This window comes from Mycetomoellerius zeteki, unplaced genomic scaffold (genome assembly GCF_001594055.1).
Source record: "Mycetomoellerius zeteki isolate Tzet28-1 unplaced genomic scaffold, Tzet1.0 scaffold70, whole genome shotgun sequence".
Classification (NCBI taxonomy): domain Eukaryota; kingdom Metazoa; phylum Arthropoda; class Insecta; order Hymenoptera; family Formicidae; genus Mycetomoellerius; species Mycetomoellerius zeteki.
Genome location: NW_017257720.1, coordinates 2,895,034 through 2,914,815, shown reverse-complemented (window position 1 = coordinate 2,914,815; position 19,782 = coordinate 2,895,034). Strand labels below are relative to the sequence as shown.

Here is a 19,782-nt window from a genome sequence, read left to right as displayed (position 1 = left end):
AAAATAAGATTGAAATGATGTATAAAATTATAATTTTTTACGCACAAACAATAACATTCGCATATATCACTCGCGAATTACGAGTTCACCATCAATGTAAAATACCGATAATTAAAAAATTCCATTCAATTGTATAGACTCGTAATCTTTATGTGTAATTTTTATACAGGGTGTATTTTTAAAATAAGTGTAATTATTTTTAATAAATATTTGTTTTTGCCAATTATGCATTGATATCTTAAAATTTCCATTTTCCCACTGACAAGCGTGAACTTTTCGCGAAATTCAAATGACGGGATAAATTGTAAGGTAATATCGTCGCGTGTTTGCAAAACGCAAAGTTCACCGAGTGCGGAAATATCACAAGCATGTAGAAATGACATATCGTGATAACGTTTATTACGTCTTTCTAAGCAGCTTACTGGAGTTTATTTCTGGCATGTCCGGTTGTTCCTAAGACCGACGCTGCACGAAAGTATGGACGATAATTATTTTTGCAAGTACACGTTACCCGAATGCGAGTACAATAACATAATTGCACGCTGCATTTGTAGAAAATGGCGCGAACCCACCGATCACTCGCGCAACTCGCGAAACTTCGAAAGTGGAAGATGGTACTTGTGGTGACATCTCGCGGCGCTGCTTGATAGTCGCGTCAGAAAATCTGTGAATGGTGTATTCTAGATGTGCCACGGGATCATGAATATCACATTGTGTACTTTTACAGAGAAAAATGCATTTTCTATCTAAATATTTGCATATATATTGTAACTTTATTATTATTATAGTATTATTATGTTATTAATTTTATTACATAACTATTAATTTAAATTATATTATTTTTTTTTGTCAAAATTAAGTATGTTAAAATCTATGAAATGTCACTTCTAATTGCTTCGAAATTTGCTTGGTTTTTAAAATAATCAACAGTCTCAAATAATCGAACGCATGAACATTTAAGCGGAAAGCAAGCATTCATTTATTCTCATTTATGACCCTATATGCATCTCTGTTGAATTGAAGTTATATCTGGTTTGATAGTTGTCAAATGTTCGACAGATTATACATAATATTAAATTACAGTGTAATAAAATAGGTTTCGCTTTTAAACGATGATCATGATACTATTTAAATTAATATATGTAAATTCGATGCATTTCGATCTAGAAGTATTCCTGGTAGCAAGCTGACGTCAAAATGACGGCCTTTGACGTCAAAATGACGTCAAAATGACGTGGGTTGCTACCCGGGATCTCATTCAGTTTGAGGACTTCGATCAAATTCCGATTAACTTAATCGACAATTAGCATGTCAAAGGCGATACCAATCAAACTATGATTAATTTAATCGCAATTAACTCGATCGCAAAATCACCTAAGAAATCTTGAATATACAGTTTATTGTTCTTAATCTTTTTTCTCGATATTATTTTATATATTATTTAATAAAAATAATATGCTGATTAAGTTAATCGGAGTATGTTAGAAGTCGCTTCAAGTGATACTTCTGTAATATTTTATTAATTTGAATATATATAAAATTAATTTCCTAGTATTTCATATCGAAATATCGATTTGTTTGATGCATAAGGAAGAATATTACATCGACAAATTAGAAATTTCCCTGCAATCGATTCTGCTAGTTAATAGATAATCGCCGATCAAGTTAACCGGAGTTCAATTGTTGATCAAAATCATCTTCGGGGCATAAAGAAAAATCAAGGGTGTGTTCCGTTTCTCGTATACTTGTTTATTTGACTATAAATTAATTTAGTTTTACCTTTCATTGAAGAATGTATGTATTCAAATAAAATATTAAATATATTATATTTTACATAAAAAAATACATACATTCTTCAACATAAATAAATAAATAAATAAATTTAGTCAAACAATTAATTTAGTCAAAAGAACAATTTTTTCTCAATGTGCGCATGCATGATGTAGCATTCTTGTTGATCGAATATTAAAGAAGGATAAAATGATACATCATGCGCATCGTGCGTAAAACGGAATGCACCCGGAATAGGACGACGGGAAACTTTTATCATCTCTGACGGGGAGATTCTCCTCACTGTCTCAGAAGTATCAAGTATCAGATACCGCCGTCGCGGCGTGCAAGGAGCATCGCTTGTTTCTTCCGTGTCCGTCGTAGTCTCGATGGATCGACAGATCGTTCGGCGGTATCGATCGGCGCGTATCGGGTACGGTTTGTCAGATTCACTGATCCTCGCTCCCGAATATTTTCCCCCGGGATTCCCGGGAATCTCGGAAGCGACGCGAGTTATGCCATCGCATCGCGCGACGTATACGTAGCGACGTGCGTTACCCCACAATCGTCGTATAATCACGTTGAGTCTACGTCGTGCGTCGCGTTGGGCCCATCGCGATCATCCTACAGATTTCTCTTTCTCTTCCCGTCCCTTCCCCTTTTCAAGGGGAATTCGCAACACACCGCGGGCTGTCCCGTTGCCTCCAGCTGTCGCCTGGATTCTCGAAGGCGGACGTGCCTATTCCGCGCGATCTGCAATGACGGAGACGAACGGAGCCGCAAATCTCAACACGAAGAACGGCAACTTCATCTGCGGCGTTGTGGAAGGTATGTGGACAGATCGCGTATGCCGGATCCCGTACTTATTGGGGAATGTAGCCCAAACCTGTTATGTGGTACGACACTTGCTTCTTTTGCCCCCAGGCGTTTAACACATTTTTTCGTTTGCAGGTTTCTATGGACGACCATGGACCACCGAGCAGCGAAAGGATCTTTTTCAAAAGTAAACTTTCGTTTTAAATGCATTTCCGTCAAAAAGGAATTTGTGAGGCTGAGACATTTGTCAGTCATTTTTTTATGAATTCTGTTGCAAAGAGAACATCACGTTTCTTCTATTTTCTGAATATATTAGTTTTTTCTATTACTGTAAACTTATTAATATAGTATTATTATATCATGTTATATTAATTAATTATTAACTGTAAATTATACATATTACTAGATTGAAAAAATGGGGAATGGACTCTTACCTGTATGCGCCGAAAGATGATTATAAACATCGTGCTTATTGGAGGGATTTGTACACGGTAGAAGAGGCCGAACATCTGACTGGTCTAATCACAGCTGCTAGGGAATATGGAATAACTTTTTATTATGCATTATCCCCGGGATTAGATATCACTTATTCCAGTTCAAAGGAAGTCACTGCTTTGAAGAGAAAACTGGAACAAGTCAGTCAGTTTGGTTGTACAGCATTTGCGTTGTTATTCGATGACATAGAGCCGGAAATGAGTGAAGCTGATAAAGAAATATTTCAATCATTTGCACATGCTCAAGTATGTATGCAGTACAATGTACAACATTCATATAGTATGCAAGTTTTATAGCAATTTTAATGTTTAATTTGACATATTTCTTAATATTTTTGCATGTATGTTAATTTAATGTTTTCAAAACAGGTTATGATTTTTTTATTTACAATCTTCGAATCTCCACATACATAATCAATCTTTTATATATTGAGACATATGTAAAATGGGAATCAAATCTAGAACTAGTCAATTATGAGCTCTCTTATATGGAGATATATAATGTATCATCCTACATAATGCATTGTTTTTACATTATTATTTTTCTTACAGGTTTCTGTCACAAATGATATTTTCCAACATCTTGGCCAACCTCGTTTTCTTCTGTGTCCTACGCAGTATTGCGCAACACGTGCGATGCCAAATGTCGCGTCTTCGGAATATCTCAACACTCTTGGAAGTAAATTAGCTCAGGAAATTGATATAATGTGGACTGGACCTAAAGTTATATCGAGACTTTTAACAGTGGAGTCCATTGAAGAAATCACAGAAGTGCTTAGGAGACCGCCTGTTATTTGGGATAATTTACATGCTAACGATTACGATCAGAAAAGAGTGTTTCTTGGACCATATTCTGGTCGTTCTCCTGATCTTATACCTAAGCTTAGAGGAGTTTTAACTAACCCTAATTGCGAATATGGGGCGAATTTTATAGCAATTCATACATTGGCTCAATGGAGCAGATGCAATGTGGATGGAAAGAGAGACCTAAGTTTAAGTAAGATTTTTGCTATATTCTGAAACTGTCGCAAGATAATGTGTGTTTCCCATTTGATGATACAAGTCAATAAAAGTGTCGTTCTATCTTTGTTACTCACTGAATGTCAAAAAAGATAGAATGATGCTTGTGTCACCAATTGAAAAGCACTCAATATGATTATGATGCATTAAAAAGTAAATTTTCAGTCTTTGTGTACGCTTTATTCTTTTAATTTTAATTTTTTATAATGAATTAATATAAATTTATATAATATAGTACACACTCATATAGAAATTGATTATTCTGTATTGTAGATGATACTGTATCAGCGGATATTAAATTAGAAACCGAGACAGAGGATGGCGTTCTTGGTGAAGATGTTCCGTCAACATTATCACCGAATATGTATCACCCTCGACATGCTTTGAAAAATGCAATAAGTGAATGGTTATTAGAGTTCAACAAGAAGAAAGCAGCTTGGGGAGTAATAGCCAAACCGCAACCATGTGTCGCGCCTACGATACCTATTCCAATCATTCCCTCCGTGAACACGTGTATGAGTCTTACATCAACGACAACAACCACAGTTCCTGCCACGCCCACGCCTGGGACGAATTCTAATCATCTTCAAGCATTGGCCGAAGTTTGCTCAAATGTGACAGGTAGCGATAGCTTCGTACAACCTACATCTGGACCTGTGATGAATTCTTTAGTATCAGACATAAAAGTAATCAGCGAGCCTGTCCTGACTACGTTATCCAACAATATGAGCAGTGAACCACCCTCAACAGGATTGTCTTCTATAGAACCTATGGACTGTAATACAACTCCAAACAATTCGCCCGCACATATAGCAAAAATTCCAGCGGAGGATGATGCCATGGTAGATAACTCTTCTGTAAGTCATTAAAAATTTTCGGGAATTTAATTATGCATGTATAACCGTGTGATTTCTGTTTGCTAGACATGCAGCGAAGCTTCCGGAAGTATGCAAGTAGAAGTGGACGGGGCTTCTCCCACAGTCAATGGTACACAAATGATTATAGAGAATGATAGCGAAAATCACGAGAGTTCCGACAATGGAGACGCGGTATCACAGGAACCTGTAGATATCGAAAAACAACTTACGCATGAGGATTTGTCGCTCTTATGTGATCTGTTTTATTTGCCATTTGAGCATGGGGGTCAAGGAATTCAATTATTGCAAGAATTTAATTGGCTGAAAAGCAACGCTTATGTTGTTATGAAGAAGTCCAAGGAAGAAGAACAAGCGTCTGAATCAGACGTGAGTTGCATTGCAAAATTAATTTATTTCAACACGCTTGATATCATACCATGTATAATAAATAACTTCAGATTGAGGAATGGCATCTTCGTGCAGCTAAATTGAACGATATGTGTAATGCCGTAAATAGATTATTCCAAAGACTCACGTATTGTAATAATCGTGAGTTACTATACGATTTGTATGCGTATGTATGGGATATGAGAGGAGTTGTGTCTCTCCTAAATAGTTACGTAAAATGGCTGGGTAAGTTGCATTTGATTCATATATGATATCTGATATATTGACAATACCAAAAGTACGTTAAATATACCTTCGAAGAAAGTTTATTTTCTTACAATTAGTAAAATTAAAATAATAATAATGATTTACAGTGAAATAATTGATATGATTTCTAAAAAATTCAAGTATGTATTCAATTATTGCAATTCAAGTATGTATGAATTTAAATGAATATATTTAAAGTAATCTTCAATTTTACAAAATTCGTATTTAAATCATTACTATTTTCTAAATTACGCGATGTGCATATTATAAATTAGTTCTTGTCAAATATCAGAAATATGTGTGAATCAAGATAAGAATTTTAATAAATTACATATTTTTGCTTATTTTTATTACATATAAAGAAAGTCTATGAAAAATGCTAGTATGCTGGTAAAAAAATATATATATATATATGCAAGTAAATGATACAAATTTTTTAAATTCTTAATATGAATTTATTATGTGCTCTAGTATCAATTGTACATCTAAATATTCACTTATAAAAATTAGCCTTTTCGATTTCGAATTTAAAATTATATCTATTGTACTGCAGACAAATGCTGTTATTGACTTCTTTTATAAATATTATAATTTATTATCTATACTTATATTTCAGAACGAAAGTGTCTTGCGTATTGGTAAGTGAATGTTATCTTATTTTTTGTTAACAATTTTATCTTTTTGCAAGGAAAATCTTTCTTATTGATTTAATCTTAAAAGTAGTATGTATAATAATGTACTTGCTTAAGCTTTGTCAAGATACAATTATTGTCGAAATTATTAACAAAATATGAGTGGATTGTTCAATATTAGCATTAAGTTTTTAAACTAAAATTTGGATGTTAAGTACAATATATTAATTATTTATTATAAATATTTAGTAAATTTAATACTAAAGATTATGTAATACTAATATAATATTTCAGTAAATCTAATAATACACGGCAATATTGTTACATTTCCTTGTAAACTGATGTAAACTGGTGCTGCGAAATCATTTTTTAAATATCTGCTCTTTGAAATCCGTAAATTACTGATTGATGAATAATCCCATATAATTTTTTTATGATATATTTGACATCGCGTATGTATACCAGATAAGTAAAAACTTAGTTGATTTTTACTTAAACAATGTCTAATTATTTTAGAAATATTAATGTTTAAATATTTTTTCTTTTAATAGCTTATTTAAAAGATTGATAGCTTTAGTCAAATATTAACATTTGCATTTCTTATTATGCATTTTAATGTTTAAAATATACTAAATGATATAATTTGCGAAATTTATGGATAATATTAAGCAATAAAGAATATCAGTAATATTCGGAAATGCATATGCCATAAACTACATATTCGTGAACTCCGTATGCATTTGTTTCTGCGCATTAGAGATAAATGTATCGCAACGCGCGCGTAGGGAAAACTTTGCCATAAGTCAGAATCACATAAGAACACACGTATTTCTATTCATTAAATACTTTTGAAAATAGAGAGAATATATACAGATAGAAATAAAATGAAATTTAATACACATTTTTCAAAAATATATATATATATATATAATTGATACTTATTTGATAATTTTAAGCTATTCATCGACTTTAGCAATTTCATATCCTTTTAAAAACAATTCTGACTAATGGCCGCTAATTTATTTTGACATTTTTATATAGGCAAGCCACAACATCTATTTTTCTGTTTAATTAAATTTATATTATTTCACATATTAATATATTTTAAACTTTTTATATTTTAAAAGAGAGAAAAATTTTACATCTATGCTTAAAATTGTGTAATCAAAATTTAACTCGTAAATGATACACGTCTGATTGAAAACGTGAAATAAATTGATGTGGCTTTCCCATGCAATGGCGAAAAAATTATTTGTATTGTTTGTAATATTTTGCTACAAAAGTAATTTGTAACAATGATGAAAACGGTGATTTATGAGATGACATTCAACAGCATTTTTATGGAGGTGAACAAATACTGAATTTAAAAGTAAATCTTATACCAACTAGTAACATTCAATCGACTTTCTTTACAGATGACATGACACAGGAGTTTCTATATATCAATTTTTGTGTAATTATATTTAATATTAAAATTAAATTTAAATTAAAAAATGTACGTATATGATTATATATGTTTTTCTGTATGTATTTATTTCAATCAAAATTTTATGCAGTGATGTGAAATCTGTAATGATATGCTCCCGTGGAATGTAAATGTATCAGGATCAATACAGCTTTGGTTCATTTACTAACTTGCATTTTTGTGTTTTTTTGTCTTGTTGATAGCGTTTGGCAGATTCCCATCGACGATGACGACGTTTACCCAGGGCAGCTACACATGTATGCGGTTTAACAAACAGTCTTTGAGTAACACGGCAGAAAGCGCGCGAAATAACAAAGTTTCAAACATTGCAGTGATAGTTGCATTTCTAAATTTTTGTTTGGGACTTTACAAAAGATATTGGTCCGTATTCAGAATGCGCTTTTATCTCTGAAATTCTATAACATGCGTTACGTAAAGTATAATATGTTAGAGCGTTAACATCATTGTAAGCGCGTTCCGAATACGAGCCATTGTCTCGTTTAATACGAACGAGAAATATATGCATAGAAGCAGCGTTGCAATAGCTTGAAAAATTAATGTGTACAAAGCACATTTATTTTCATGGTTTCGCTGGTGGACATACTTCCTATATATCGCAAAAATTATAGATATATATCTACATATTTAATTCCATTATTTTACATCAATAGTAAAACTGTACATGATACACATGAATTTCGTTTTACAATCTATTGAGCACGTTACATTTTATGATAATTTTACTATTAATATTTTGTGTTCTTTGTTAAATTAATTTTTTACGCTTATATAATAATTCATGTTTATGTATAATTATTTTTAAAGCTGTTTCTTTCTATCAGATTTTTTAGATACATATTTAAAAAAAATATGATTGAAATAATTTAATACGTACATCAATTTTAATATGTTTTTGCGTTTTTGAAGTAAGTCCATCAAAGAATTACACAATATAATTGGCACAATTTAGCAAACAAAAAGTTATAAACTCTTGAACGTCTCCCATCTGCAAAGTGTGATCTTTGATCATTTGCGATAAAATACCTTTATAATGTGTGATAAGATATTTTTGAATTTTTTATTTGTATGATGTCTTGTGAATTTCCAATTATATGCAAAAATATTCTTTTTTTATCTTAAATGATCAATGCTCCTACGCTCCTTTTGCCAACTTGCCTGCACACACTAATTTGTTTTACTTAGTTTCAGAAACTATATTCTTTTCAGGCGTGATAAGAGTTTTATTTCAGGCGCATATTGGCAAACTGGATTATTATTCCAGATCTTTTCCTAGATCCTAAACCAGTGCTTCAAGAGTTTAGCATTGCGCGAACTTTGGTGCAACATTTAATTCTTTTTATCTATTTACTAATTACAATTTCTTCGGAATAGAACATATAACATTCACAGTACAATTAAAATATTAAAGTTTCTTAAAATATTATATATATATATATATTTGGCTTTATATTATACATTATAACAAATATTATGATATATATATTTATAATTTACCTCTCTATCTAATCTTTATTTTAAATCTGTAAAAATTGATGCACCTTAGTTATCCGATTGGATTAATCATTTTTTCTCTCATACTCTATTTGATGTATAGCGGAAAAGTATTCCAAAATAAACGAGAGAAAGAAAGATTTTCAATCGAATTGTATCTTTGCATGTTAAAGATTTAAGCAAAATTGATGCCCAGAGCAGTGGAGACCAATCGAAATTAAACTACACGCATAACGCGCGAATTTAACTCTAGCATTTCATAATTTATTAAAAATGATTCTGTATCTTGGGATAGGGTTTTCAAATGGTTGGAAAGAAACATTTATGAGTGGAGAACAGGAACCCTGGGTTTTTCGTGGTGGACTTACGGCTGATTTACAGGTACACTTAATTTGCTGATATTTATTTATGTGCTTATAAAAAAGATGAGATGCATTGAAAAATATTTTATTCGCACGTTTAGAGATTAATCCCAGTTGATAGTGGCAATGACTTATTCGTCTATAAAGCACCGGAAGTGCCCAGTAGTAAGATATATACAATTCGGCCTTACTTACCGAGTGACGAAGAGGCGGTTTATGCGGTGTGCAACCAAATTAATAATTGTACAACTTCGTCAGCTATAGCAGACAGGTATGTATATTTTTTAAATATATTAATATACTTATTTTTATTTTGAATAAACTTTTAATATATACCTATCTGTTTAGACTTATTGGGGGATTTCTAACGTTGAGTCCAGAATTATGTATGGTTGTTGAGGATGAAAATAGTATAGCAGGTTATGCAGTGGCTACGTTAAATGTAAAGTCTTACAATCAAAAAATGGCTATTTCGTGGATTCCTGAATTGCGAATGAAATATCCTTTAGACAATAGCATTAGCGAGTTGCCACAAAATGTTCAGGTAGAGGAACATTAACGATTTTACTTACATCTTTTTATATGATGTACTAACAATAACTTTCAAATGAAAATTGCAGGATGCTATACAATACTTCCATTCATTTATTCCGGATGTGTCGGAACAATTGTGCAGACAGCATCCATCGAAACTTATATGCGGTATACTACCAAGTGTAACAGATCAGTCTATTTGTAAACGTTTAATAACCTGCGTTCTTGCAGCTTTAAGAGCAAACGGTACGTTTTTTTATTGAAACTTAATGAAATAGACAATTCAATCTTTATTGAAAATTGATTACGTGTACATATTTTTTCGTGATATATTTAATATTTATGATATAATAATGTATTTAATGTTCAAATATAATTTTACATTTTCATTTTCAAATATAAATGTATTTGTGAGGCAGGTTCTTTTGGAGTACATACAACGATGTTGTTAACGGACAAAGAATCTCATGAATTCTATGGCAAGCTAGGCTTCGTTGATTTAAATCCGGCGCATGAAGAATATCCTGGAATCAAAACTATGTGTAGAAGTTTCTAACAGAGAATCAATGCTCCAATGATTTTCATCAACAAAGTATATTTGCTTGGACCATCTCCTAAGAAAACGTTGGTTTCTTAGGATAGCTCCTAAAATACAGAAGTTAGTAATAAAATTAAACGCCTTTATTCAAGACCTTTTTAAAATGTAATCATGCCAATGCGATAGGTTAAAAGTACTTTTTTGGGAATATCTGCAATCAGAAATATCTGTAATATTATTTCTAATATATTTGATATAATATAATAATCTCTCCTTCTCACAGCATCGAGATCTTTAATCGTATCATATTTGATACAAGTGTACATAAATATGTATATATAATATAATGCTAAATTTTAATATTATAATGATATTTCTGTTATGTTATAAAAGAGATATAATAAGCATAATCAGATTCGTTTTTAATATAACATGAATTACATTCTTTATTTTATTAACAATCACGTCTACATATTATATATTATTTACTATATATATATAACACTTTATAATAATAAATCTCATTGGTTTAAATCCGATTGGAATTCTTATCTAAATCGTGGTATGTATATATAAAATTCTCAATATGTGCGTAATGAAATGCCAGTGTGTTCATTAATGAATTGAAACAAATTTATTAAAAAGTATTTTCTTATCAAGATGATACATAAGAATGACTGAATACAATTTTAAAGTGCACTTTCTTTTAAATACGCTTTAAACTTTCTTTGAATGAATGTGAAAAATTATATGACATAATTTAGATTTTAAATATGTAGTTATAATATATATCTGATGTATGTCAGATGTATATTATCATATTATGTATGAATATACATATAGATTTCATAGTGTTTACTGTTCAACAAACTTGTAATGTACATTAAAGCTTTAGTAGCAAGGTTTTTTTAGGTTTCCTGTATATGTAATCTTATCAGGATAAGTTAACTTTTTTTTTAACTAAATTAAGTTAATAGCTTTGAAAGTTTAACTTAATTAAAATATATATATATATATAGAAGTTAATTTATAATGAAATTAATTGAATTAAAAGTTAAGTTAATAAAAAAGTAATTGAAAAGTTAAAAGTTAAATTTGGTCCGAACGAACAACCAAGAAAAAAAAAGAAAAAGTTTGACCATTTTACATAATTTTTCATATTTTTCCTTTCTCATATTTTCAGGCATATTTATTAAAGAACTTGGTTATTTTTGTTCACAAGTAACGATTATACAATATAAAATTATTAAATTATATACTCATTATTCTCTCGTATTGTGTCTGAGGATTGACTTAAAAAAATCAAATTAAAAGTTAATAGTTACCGATAAATGTAACTAAATTTAGTTAAAAACATATATAGTTTTACATATATAGTTTTTATTATTGGATTACCTCAATCGGCCCTACAACTGCAATATACATGTATGTATGTATGTCTTATATAATGAATGAAATTACGAAATGTGATATGTAAGTCATCTACATAAAAAACATTACTTTGTAATCCATTATTATTGGAGCATAATATACATTAGATGTTTCCTTCTATACTAATTATTCCATATAGATATTACTTAAATTAAATACTTTTAATACTAAAACACACTTTCAAGTAATAGATGCATTCATTCTAGAAACAAATTTTTTATTAACTTCTACTTTAATACAAGTATAAGCGAATACAAATAAAATAGCGCAATATCATAACGAGAACAATAACGTACATTATATATGTATGTAAGATATATTTAAATGATGATTTATATCTCTTATTATGTTTACGAAGATGTTAATAAATTAACTATTAATTTCTTAAAAATATTATATAAGTTAAATATATAAATGTATGAAAGTGTATAGGATTAATGTAAACTAATTGTAATATATAAAAAATAATTGTAAGTTTATAAAAAATTAATCATACACAAGATTTTATATAAATTATTTGCCTTATATCTATTATCGGTATTGACTACAGTATAATAACTTATTATACGCTTATAACTATACTATGTATAAAATAGTTTCTCAAGAATTTTGTGCAGTATCTCTAAACTTTATTATAAAGCTTAATTGAGTGCCATGTACAGAAATAAAAAAGAATATTCGTGGTTATCGCACGAATCTTCTATCACCATGTGCTAAATTTTATTTATGGTGGTAATTACTTTTAGACCTTTCATACCGCATATATCTGATGAAATAAAAAAGATTGAATACACTGGTAAGGAAATTGGAAAGAACGTTCTCTTGCAAAATTATTTTAAGAATTTTTACGGATATCTTTAAAAAATGTGTGCATTATATATCTCTTTTAATAACCTTGTCATATTTCGTTATTAATAATGCATATTATGCATGAAACCACACATACTCATTTTTTTCCAATTACCTTGACATATCGCGGTTGGACATGAAATTAATATTATAACGTATGATAATACTGTTTCATTTAAATAAATGCCTCAAGAGACTGATATTTTCAGTTTTTTCTAATTTTAAAATTTTCATAAAATAAAATCCAAATAAAAGAAAATGTTAAGATAGATTGTTTGGAGAATTCATTGGAGCTGACATAATTTCGTTGTATCTTCTTAAATTGTGCACTTCTTTTTGAAAATGTGAGAGCTATGAAATAAATCCATAGTAATTTTAATTGTGTTAATAAACTTTGACCAAAACGAAATGATTTAAAATATACCTTTTCAATTTCAGTTTGCAGATATTTTTGTTTAGATTTAGGCGTTAATATTTCTGAAGATTTTGTAATTTCAAACTTTTGCAGGAATCCCGACAATTCTTGAATCTTCTGATTTATATTTCTGAAATACGATTGATAATACTTTAAGTTGTATCTATTAACTTATTCTTTATATCTTAACAAAATATACATTATTCATTTAAACTTACACTAATTTTAACTTTTCCTGTTTCTGATTATCCACATAGTCTCCCTAGATTAGACAGTAATAAAAAAAATTTTTACTTTCTTTCAGACTTAATATTCTCGGACAAAATATGCATATTAAATTATTATACCGCTTTTTGTGAACGTTTCTGTATTGTGGGATAATCTTCAATGTCGATTGCGAATGGAATATCATCTAATAAATATTTTATATGATATGAAGTATTTCATTATAATACAATTAAATTTTAATATTTTATGCTTATTATAGATCTCGATGAATTAAAAGTATGAAAGTTCGATTACATATCTTGCTTTTTATAGACATCTATTGGGTTATACCTTCATTTCTTCTTGATATCTTTTCCATGCTTTTATTGAAGCTTCGTTTGTCACGTCTCCATTCTTTTACAGTATCTAAATCCCTGCGTGTTACACAATACACTTCATGCAATACTATTTACAATTAATGACAAATAAAATTTACAATTAATAACAATAGTTTAAGTAGATGCCTTACTTAATTTTTTGAATTGTTGCCGATTGTGTGCTCAGCAAATCTCTCGCTTTAGAAATCCATTGTTGCCGTTGTTCGATGACAATATTAGCACCTGTACTTTCGCATCTAAATACAAAATATTGATCACATTTCTTAGACAAAGTTATAAATTAAAAAGATAATTATTTTTTGTACTTTAAATTTTATATTTAAAATTACATTAACTCATATATCGATATTTTGTTATTATCAATGAAAATATAATAAGATTTAACAGATATATAATTAAAACCTAATTAGCTTTTTTGATATCAAGATAATTCTCCAAGCATGATAACATGCTGCGTGAATCTTTCAACTGCATTGGCCGTAATTGCATACGCCGCATATCTTTTGTGACAATATCGAAAATCAGTTCTGGATGTTCAATATTTCTACATTTCATTTTTTCCTCGTTAAACACTGTAGAATGATACGATTTCGCGAGTGCAATGTGTTTCGTCTCGTTACTGATTGTTTTAATTCTACATTCTTTTCCGCGATAATGCTTATACGTTATCAGTTCCGTAATGTTTCGTCTAATGTAACACGATCTGGGCGATGGTCCGGTTAAATGCAAAATTTTTGCATCCACTTCGGTGATCTCTCCTCTAATGCAAGTTCTCTTGATGTCGTGGCACGAAGCTATCATTTTTAAAAATTCATACTGCTTGCATTTTTCGTTTTGATTATAGTTTACCTCATCATTACTTTCTTTCTCCTTCTTATTACTCTCGTTTTTGCATTGGATAGCAGCAAAGTTTCTTGCGCACGATGCGCAAAGAGAACCCGCCGCACTATTGTATCGTGTATTGCTGATACTGTTTACCAAATTCGTTAAAAAAGCGTCATTATGCATATTGCTGTACCTGTTACTAGGCTTGTAAGCTTTACTTTTCTTCCTAACCGTAGAGCTTCTGAATAAATCGCTGATGTCGTTCGTACTTTTCGATACTCGCCGCGGAATTTTTGATAATTTCCATCGCTTTTCACGCGGAGATCGATAACATAAGATCGTTGATGCTTTAGGCTCAATCTCCTCTAAAATAAATTTGATGTAATTTTAATTAGTAATAATTATTACAATTTACTTGTTTAGTCATTTCAATAATTAGTAAAAAATAGATCGCTAATACACGTAAAGGAAGATTTGACTGAAATATTCAAAAATTTAGGCAGATCTAAAAATAATTAAATTAAATAATTAATAATCAAAATAATTAAGTTGGAAACTAAAAAATAATGTACAATGCTGCAAAAAGTTTTGACATTTTAGCCAACCAGTTTAAGTGTTTTAATTTATTTTGATTTATTTAACAAAATTTTCTATTCTATATCTATAGTTAAATTTCTCTTAGATACTTCAGCAAAACCGTTCTTTCTGTGTGTATATGCTTTAATGTAACGGAATTGCAATAGAATATGTAAATTTGAAATTCTTACGTTTCACAAATGTCACGGGCTCATTCGGATGCAATTTATTCCATTCAGATCGAAGATAGCTGAGAATATTTGAACATCCGAGAACTATAATATCCTTTGGAGGGGTAGTGATAGGATTATGTGCTACATTGAGAATTTTAAGTTTCGGCACAAGGCCTACAATGAAAATTCATAGCTAAAGTATATATAAAAAGAAGACAATTAATGACAATTGACAAAATAATTGTCATACATCTGATCATCTGCAAAGTTACTTACAAAGTTCTAATGGCAATTTTTCGATTTTATTTCCTTGCAGCAAGATGGTTTCTAGCGAAGGATGTGACTTAATGCTTGTAGGTAAACTTGTTAATAGATTATTTCTAACATCCAGCCATTGTAAATTTTGCAGGGAAACGAAAAGTCTTTCGGGAAGCTCGGAGATATTGTTATTCTCTAGATACAGCATCTAAAATTCAATAAACTGTTCAACACATAAAACGAAACGTGATATAAAAGTAACGTTGCACTGAAAAAAAAGACGAAATCTAAATCTAAATCTTGCAAATGTTTCTGACTTCAAAAATATTATATTCGTACTTGTATCGTAGGATATTTCTCAATCGTTTCAATAGGAAGTGACGTAAGGCCAGCGTTTGTTAAATCTATAAATGTCTTGTTGTATATCGGAATTCTATTTGGTGGTGGTGTCGAAGGTGGAACAAACGTAATCGCAGATTTCTTCGTTTTCTTCCCTGCTATTGAAGAGACGTCTGAAGCACTGTCCGGTAGTACATCTTCACTAAGCGAGAGATACGAATCGTTCCCTTCGTTATCTTCCAGACCTTCTCGTACAGTAAAGACATATATTAAAACATGAATTTATTTTGATATTTATTTATTCTATAAATATTTTTTTACTTAAAGTATTGTATTTACCTAAAGTAGTAGAGGCAGTTTTGCTGCAGGCAAGATCGTGCGTCTCTTTGCCAGAGGAGATGCACGTATTTTCGTATAAATTGCCCGTTGCATTTGCCTCGAAAATAATATCGAACTCTGACGATAGTGCTTCATTGTCTTCTATTGCTTCCCATTTCAATGCTCGCGAGGATCTCGCTGGAGTATCAATTTCGGAATTCTCTTCCTTGTTTTCAATATCGTTTTCCTGCATGCATAATGTACTGTTTGCGTGCATATTTTATTGTAACAAAAATAAAAAATCAAATGTATGCTCTCTAATTCTCATGTTTACCGCAGTATTTTTTCAATAAATGACATTGGATCTTTTAATACAGCTTATTTTTGTTACGAATATTCTCAACTTTTAAGTTTACTTTGTAACTAATTATAATATAATATAATGTAGAAATCTCACTTTATTATTTTAATATTTTAAAAAGGATAACCGTAGATCGAAACGTATACTATTGTAATTTTCATATTAAATAAATCATAATTCGCAAAAAATATCCCGCGTCGGCTCTTAGAGGCTTTTTATCTAATTTTGATTTAAATAAAAAAGGTTTTAATTAAATTAATTTAAACAGTAAAAAGCATCCAGATTTTTAAAAATCTAATTCAGTCGAATTATATTTATAAGATATTTCAGTCGTATTATATTTAAAAGATATTTTTCAATTTATCTAAATATATGACAGCAATGATAATATGATATTTTAATCATTAAACTCAAAAGAACAACTATAATTTTTTATGTCTCTTCCGAAATAATGAAATACCTGCTACTCCTGTTATCCTGTTTAAACGGATAACTGCACACGTTGTCACTATTATTTATAAAAAATAAATCCAGTTTCATAATAATAATGACAGAGTATTAAAATTCGCACCTGCATTTCCGTTTCTTTGGATGTGTCATCACCGTTTGTATCCACAGTCGATTGCTCGCCAATCAATTTATCCGAGTCATTCTCTATACTGCCTATGCATTGGATCGATGGAAATTTGTTGAGTTCTGGTTCTTCGGAAATTCCGTAATATTGCGCGAGAAGGCTTGCCGTGATATCCTCGGACATATCAAATAATGTCAAAGTTAAACGACCTATTCGGCGGCGATTACAACCCTCTTGTTTATCTGTCACCTAGGTGACTTGCCACCTTTGTTGTACATACCATAATATATCTATATATATGATACATATTACTGTGCTTGATAAGAATTCAATTTCAGGAACTTTGATTAATAATATTTTATATATGAAAACAAATTTATTTATTTTTACTCGTTCTTGTGGGAGAAAATTAATAAAATGTTTGTTATTATTATTATATTCTTATTTTAAGATAAATTTAAGTTTAAGAGGGACATACAATTTCTCTCTTATGAAATTGTAAGCTTTCGTATAAAATCAAAAGGAGATACTTTATTGGAATATTAACAAAAATTGTTTAGATCTTTACAGTTACATGACAAAGGACCTCGCACAAATCTTATGGAAATTGAATTTCGGTCGAATTGCCTGATAATTTGATATGTTGTAGATCTTATCGTCTTGATAAAAAGTCTCTATAGGCTCCCTATAATGAACCGTTTGACCTCTACGAAGTGTCACTTTTCGAAATGGGCTAATACTATAATTTCTTATTTTCAACGTGTACGGTGCATTCCTACGTCATTATTTACACTTTCCATATATATTTTTAAGTAAAAAGTTATAAGGATAATATTCACCTGATTGTTTCTCATAAATCGGGGTGCTTTTGATTATTTGTGAGTTCCCTCGCCTCTCACAAATCGGGGTATTTTTTATTATTGTGAGTTTTGTATTACAAGATTCAATAGAAAAATGAATTTTTATTATTAAAAAAATATAATTTTCTTACAAGAAAGAAATATTTAACCGATAAGAACTAATCAGAAATAAAAAATAACAGTTATCGTAAAAATTTGATTTAAAAAAATCATTGATTAGAAGTTGGTATTTATTCACAAAGAAATCATTATGAATATTAAAGAAATTGTTCAAAAAATATAATTTCCATAAAATATCAATTTTTATTGAGGGGGTAACCACTAGCTGAAATATTGTTCCACAGAATACATGATTTCATATGATTTCATCTGATTACAAATAATTTTTTTCACTGCATATGAAATAATTTGTCGAAATATACGATTTTATTTAATATTATACAATGATTTCTCGTGGTTGCATGTGTAATTATTGGATTATACATAGAGATTTTATATGAATTTTATAATGATTTTGAGGATTCTGTCCCACGATTATATTATGTGGTTACCCCCTCGATTTTTATGTATTCTGGCTACGAATAACCATTATAAATAATTAAAACTATTTTCGGTTACGAATAACCATTATCGACAATAAGAATTTTATTTTGGTTATCCAAGGTGTCTAAACTATATACAGACCTTAATTGGTGGTTATCGGCAAGCAATATCGAATACGAACACATTTTCTTATTACTATTGACCGTTGTCAATTTTATTATCAATTTTATTAAAACAAATTAATAATTAAAGGATAAAAGTTATCATTATTTATGAAAAAAGAATAAAATAAAAGATACTTTGTTTTAATACGGTATTATAAAACAATGAACAAGTATATGGGGAAGTAGGAGTCAGTGCGGTACTTGGTGCACAAATGCAATGATAAAATAATCTAAAAAATAGTAAATATACATGGAAAGGTGATTTCAATGTTACCTATCCTGTATCATATGGAGGTATCACCTTATTATAATAAAGGTAACGCTAAAATCACCGTGTACATTTACTATTTATTGCCATTGGATCTACTATTTTCAATTCAACAATTGTTAATTACAGTAGTAATCAGAGACTTACAAAACCATCAGATATCGATTTTTATGTAAATCGTACGGATTTTTTAAAACTCTTGCCCTCCATATTGGATCCGCTATTTTGAATTGCATATTTTTTATTTCAGATTTGAAATCAATGACCAAAAAAGACTATATACATACTCTTGTATTCAGTAGCTATGTGTCAGAATCGAGAGGATATATCGCGCACTGTAGGTGACGCGCGGACTACTTGCTTTAAATTCAATAACTTCTGAACAAATGATCGGAAATTATTTAAAAAAAAAAAGGATTTAAACTAGAAAATTTAATATGCTGCAGCTATAAATATAAATTGTTAGATATTTTTTACGATTTTTTTTTTCGAATTATTTGGTTTTATATTTCAAAATTTGTCAATTTTTTCCGATTTGTCCAAAGTTTTTTGTTTGCGGTTTGCATGAA

The 19,782-nt window shown here is 29.9% G+C and overlaps 2 protein-coding genes across 4 annotated transcripts; one reads left to right on the top strand and one right to left on the bottom strand.

Moving 5' to 3' along the window:
- The first annotated feature begins 2,138 nt into the window (after positions 1 to 2,138).
- Oga (O-GlcNAcase) lies at positions 2,139 to 10,864 on the top strand. 3 transcript variants are annotated; one of them, XM_018458114.1, is made up of 13 exons: positions 2,139 to 2,598; positions 2,722 to 2,773; positions 2,993 to 3,326; positions 3,633 to 4,077; positions 4,374 to 4,942; positions 5,024 to 5,344; positions 5,416 to 5,590; positions 7,912 to 7,965; positions 9,516 to 9,601; positions 9,684 to 9,853; positions 9,931 to 10,126; positions 10,203 to 10,362; positions 10,536 to 10,864. In XM_018458114.1, the coding sequence occupies exons 1-13, from the start codon at positions 2,529 to 2,531 to the stop codon at positions 10,670 to 10,672; spliced, it is 2,769 nt and encodes a 922-aa protein (XP_018313616.1). In that variant the 5' UTR covers positions 2,139 to 2,528; the 3' UTR covers positions 10,673 to 10,864. The 3 variants fall into 3 exon arrangements, with proteins under 3 accessions (XP_018313616.1, XP_018313615.1, XP_018313617.1); XM_018458113.1 differs by having other exon boundaries at positions 4,374 to 4,957; XM_018458115.1 differs by lacking the exon at positions 7,912 to 7,965 and having other exon boundaries at positions 4,374 to 4,957.
- A 2,331-nt stretch (positions 10,865 to 13,195) lies between these two features.
- Positions 13,196 to 17,595, bottom strand: LOC108729078 (leucine-rich repeat-containing protein 27). Its single transcript, XM_018458005.1, has 12 exons — positions 17,376 to 17,595; positions 16,465 to 16,690; positions 16,126 to 16,370; positions 15,805 to 15,994; positions 15,547 to 15,702; positions 14,973 to 15,144; positions 14,086 to 14,190; positions 13,908 to 13,990; positions 13,697 to 13,761; positions 13,568 to 13,611; positions 13,359 to 13,479; positions 13,196 to 13,285 (listed from the first exon to the last, which is right to left on the bottom strand). Exons 1-12 carry the CDS (start codon positions 17,559 to 17,561, stop codon positions 13,196 to 13,198), a joined length of 1,683 nt encoding a protein of 560 aa, XP_018313507.1. The 5' UTR covers positions 17,562 to 17,595.
- Between the last annotated feature and the right edge of the window lie 2,187 nt (positions 17,596 to 19,782).

Bases quoted from the DNA above. Each gene is read 5' to 3' on its own strand.
- Oga (XM_018458113.1), top strand. From the start codon at position 2,529: ATGACGGAGACGAACGGAGCCGCAAATCTCAACACGAAGAACGGCAAC. The intron at 2,774-2,992 runs GTAAACTTTCGT...ACATATTACTAG, and splicing joins CGAAAGGATCTTTTTCAAAA to ATTGAAAAAATGGGGAATGG. The intron at 10,127-10,202 runs GTAGAGGAACAT...TGAAAATTGCAG, and splicing joins AGTTGCCACAAAATGTTCAG to GATGCTATACAATACTTCCA.
- LOC108729078 (XM_018458005.1), bottom strand. From the start codon at position 17,561: ATGTCCGAGGATATCACGGCAAGCCTTCTCGCGCAATATTACGGAATT. The intron at 15,703-15,804 runs GTAAGTAACTTT...TTTTCATTGTAG, and splicing joins AAAATTGCCATTAGAACTTT to GCCTTGTGCCGAAACTTAAA. The intron at 13,612-13,696 runs GTATAATAATTT...TGTCTAATCTAG, and splicing joins AGAAACGTTCACAAAAAGCG to GGAGACTATGTGGATAATCA.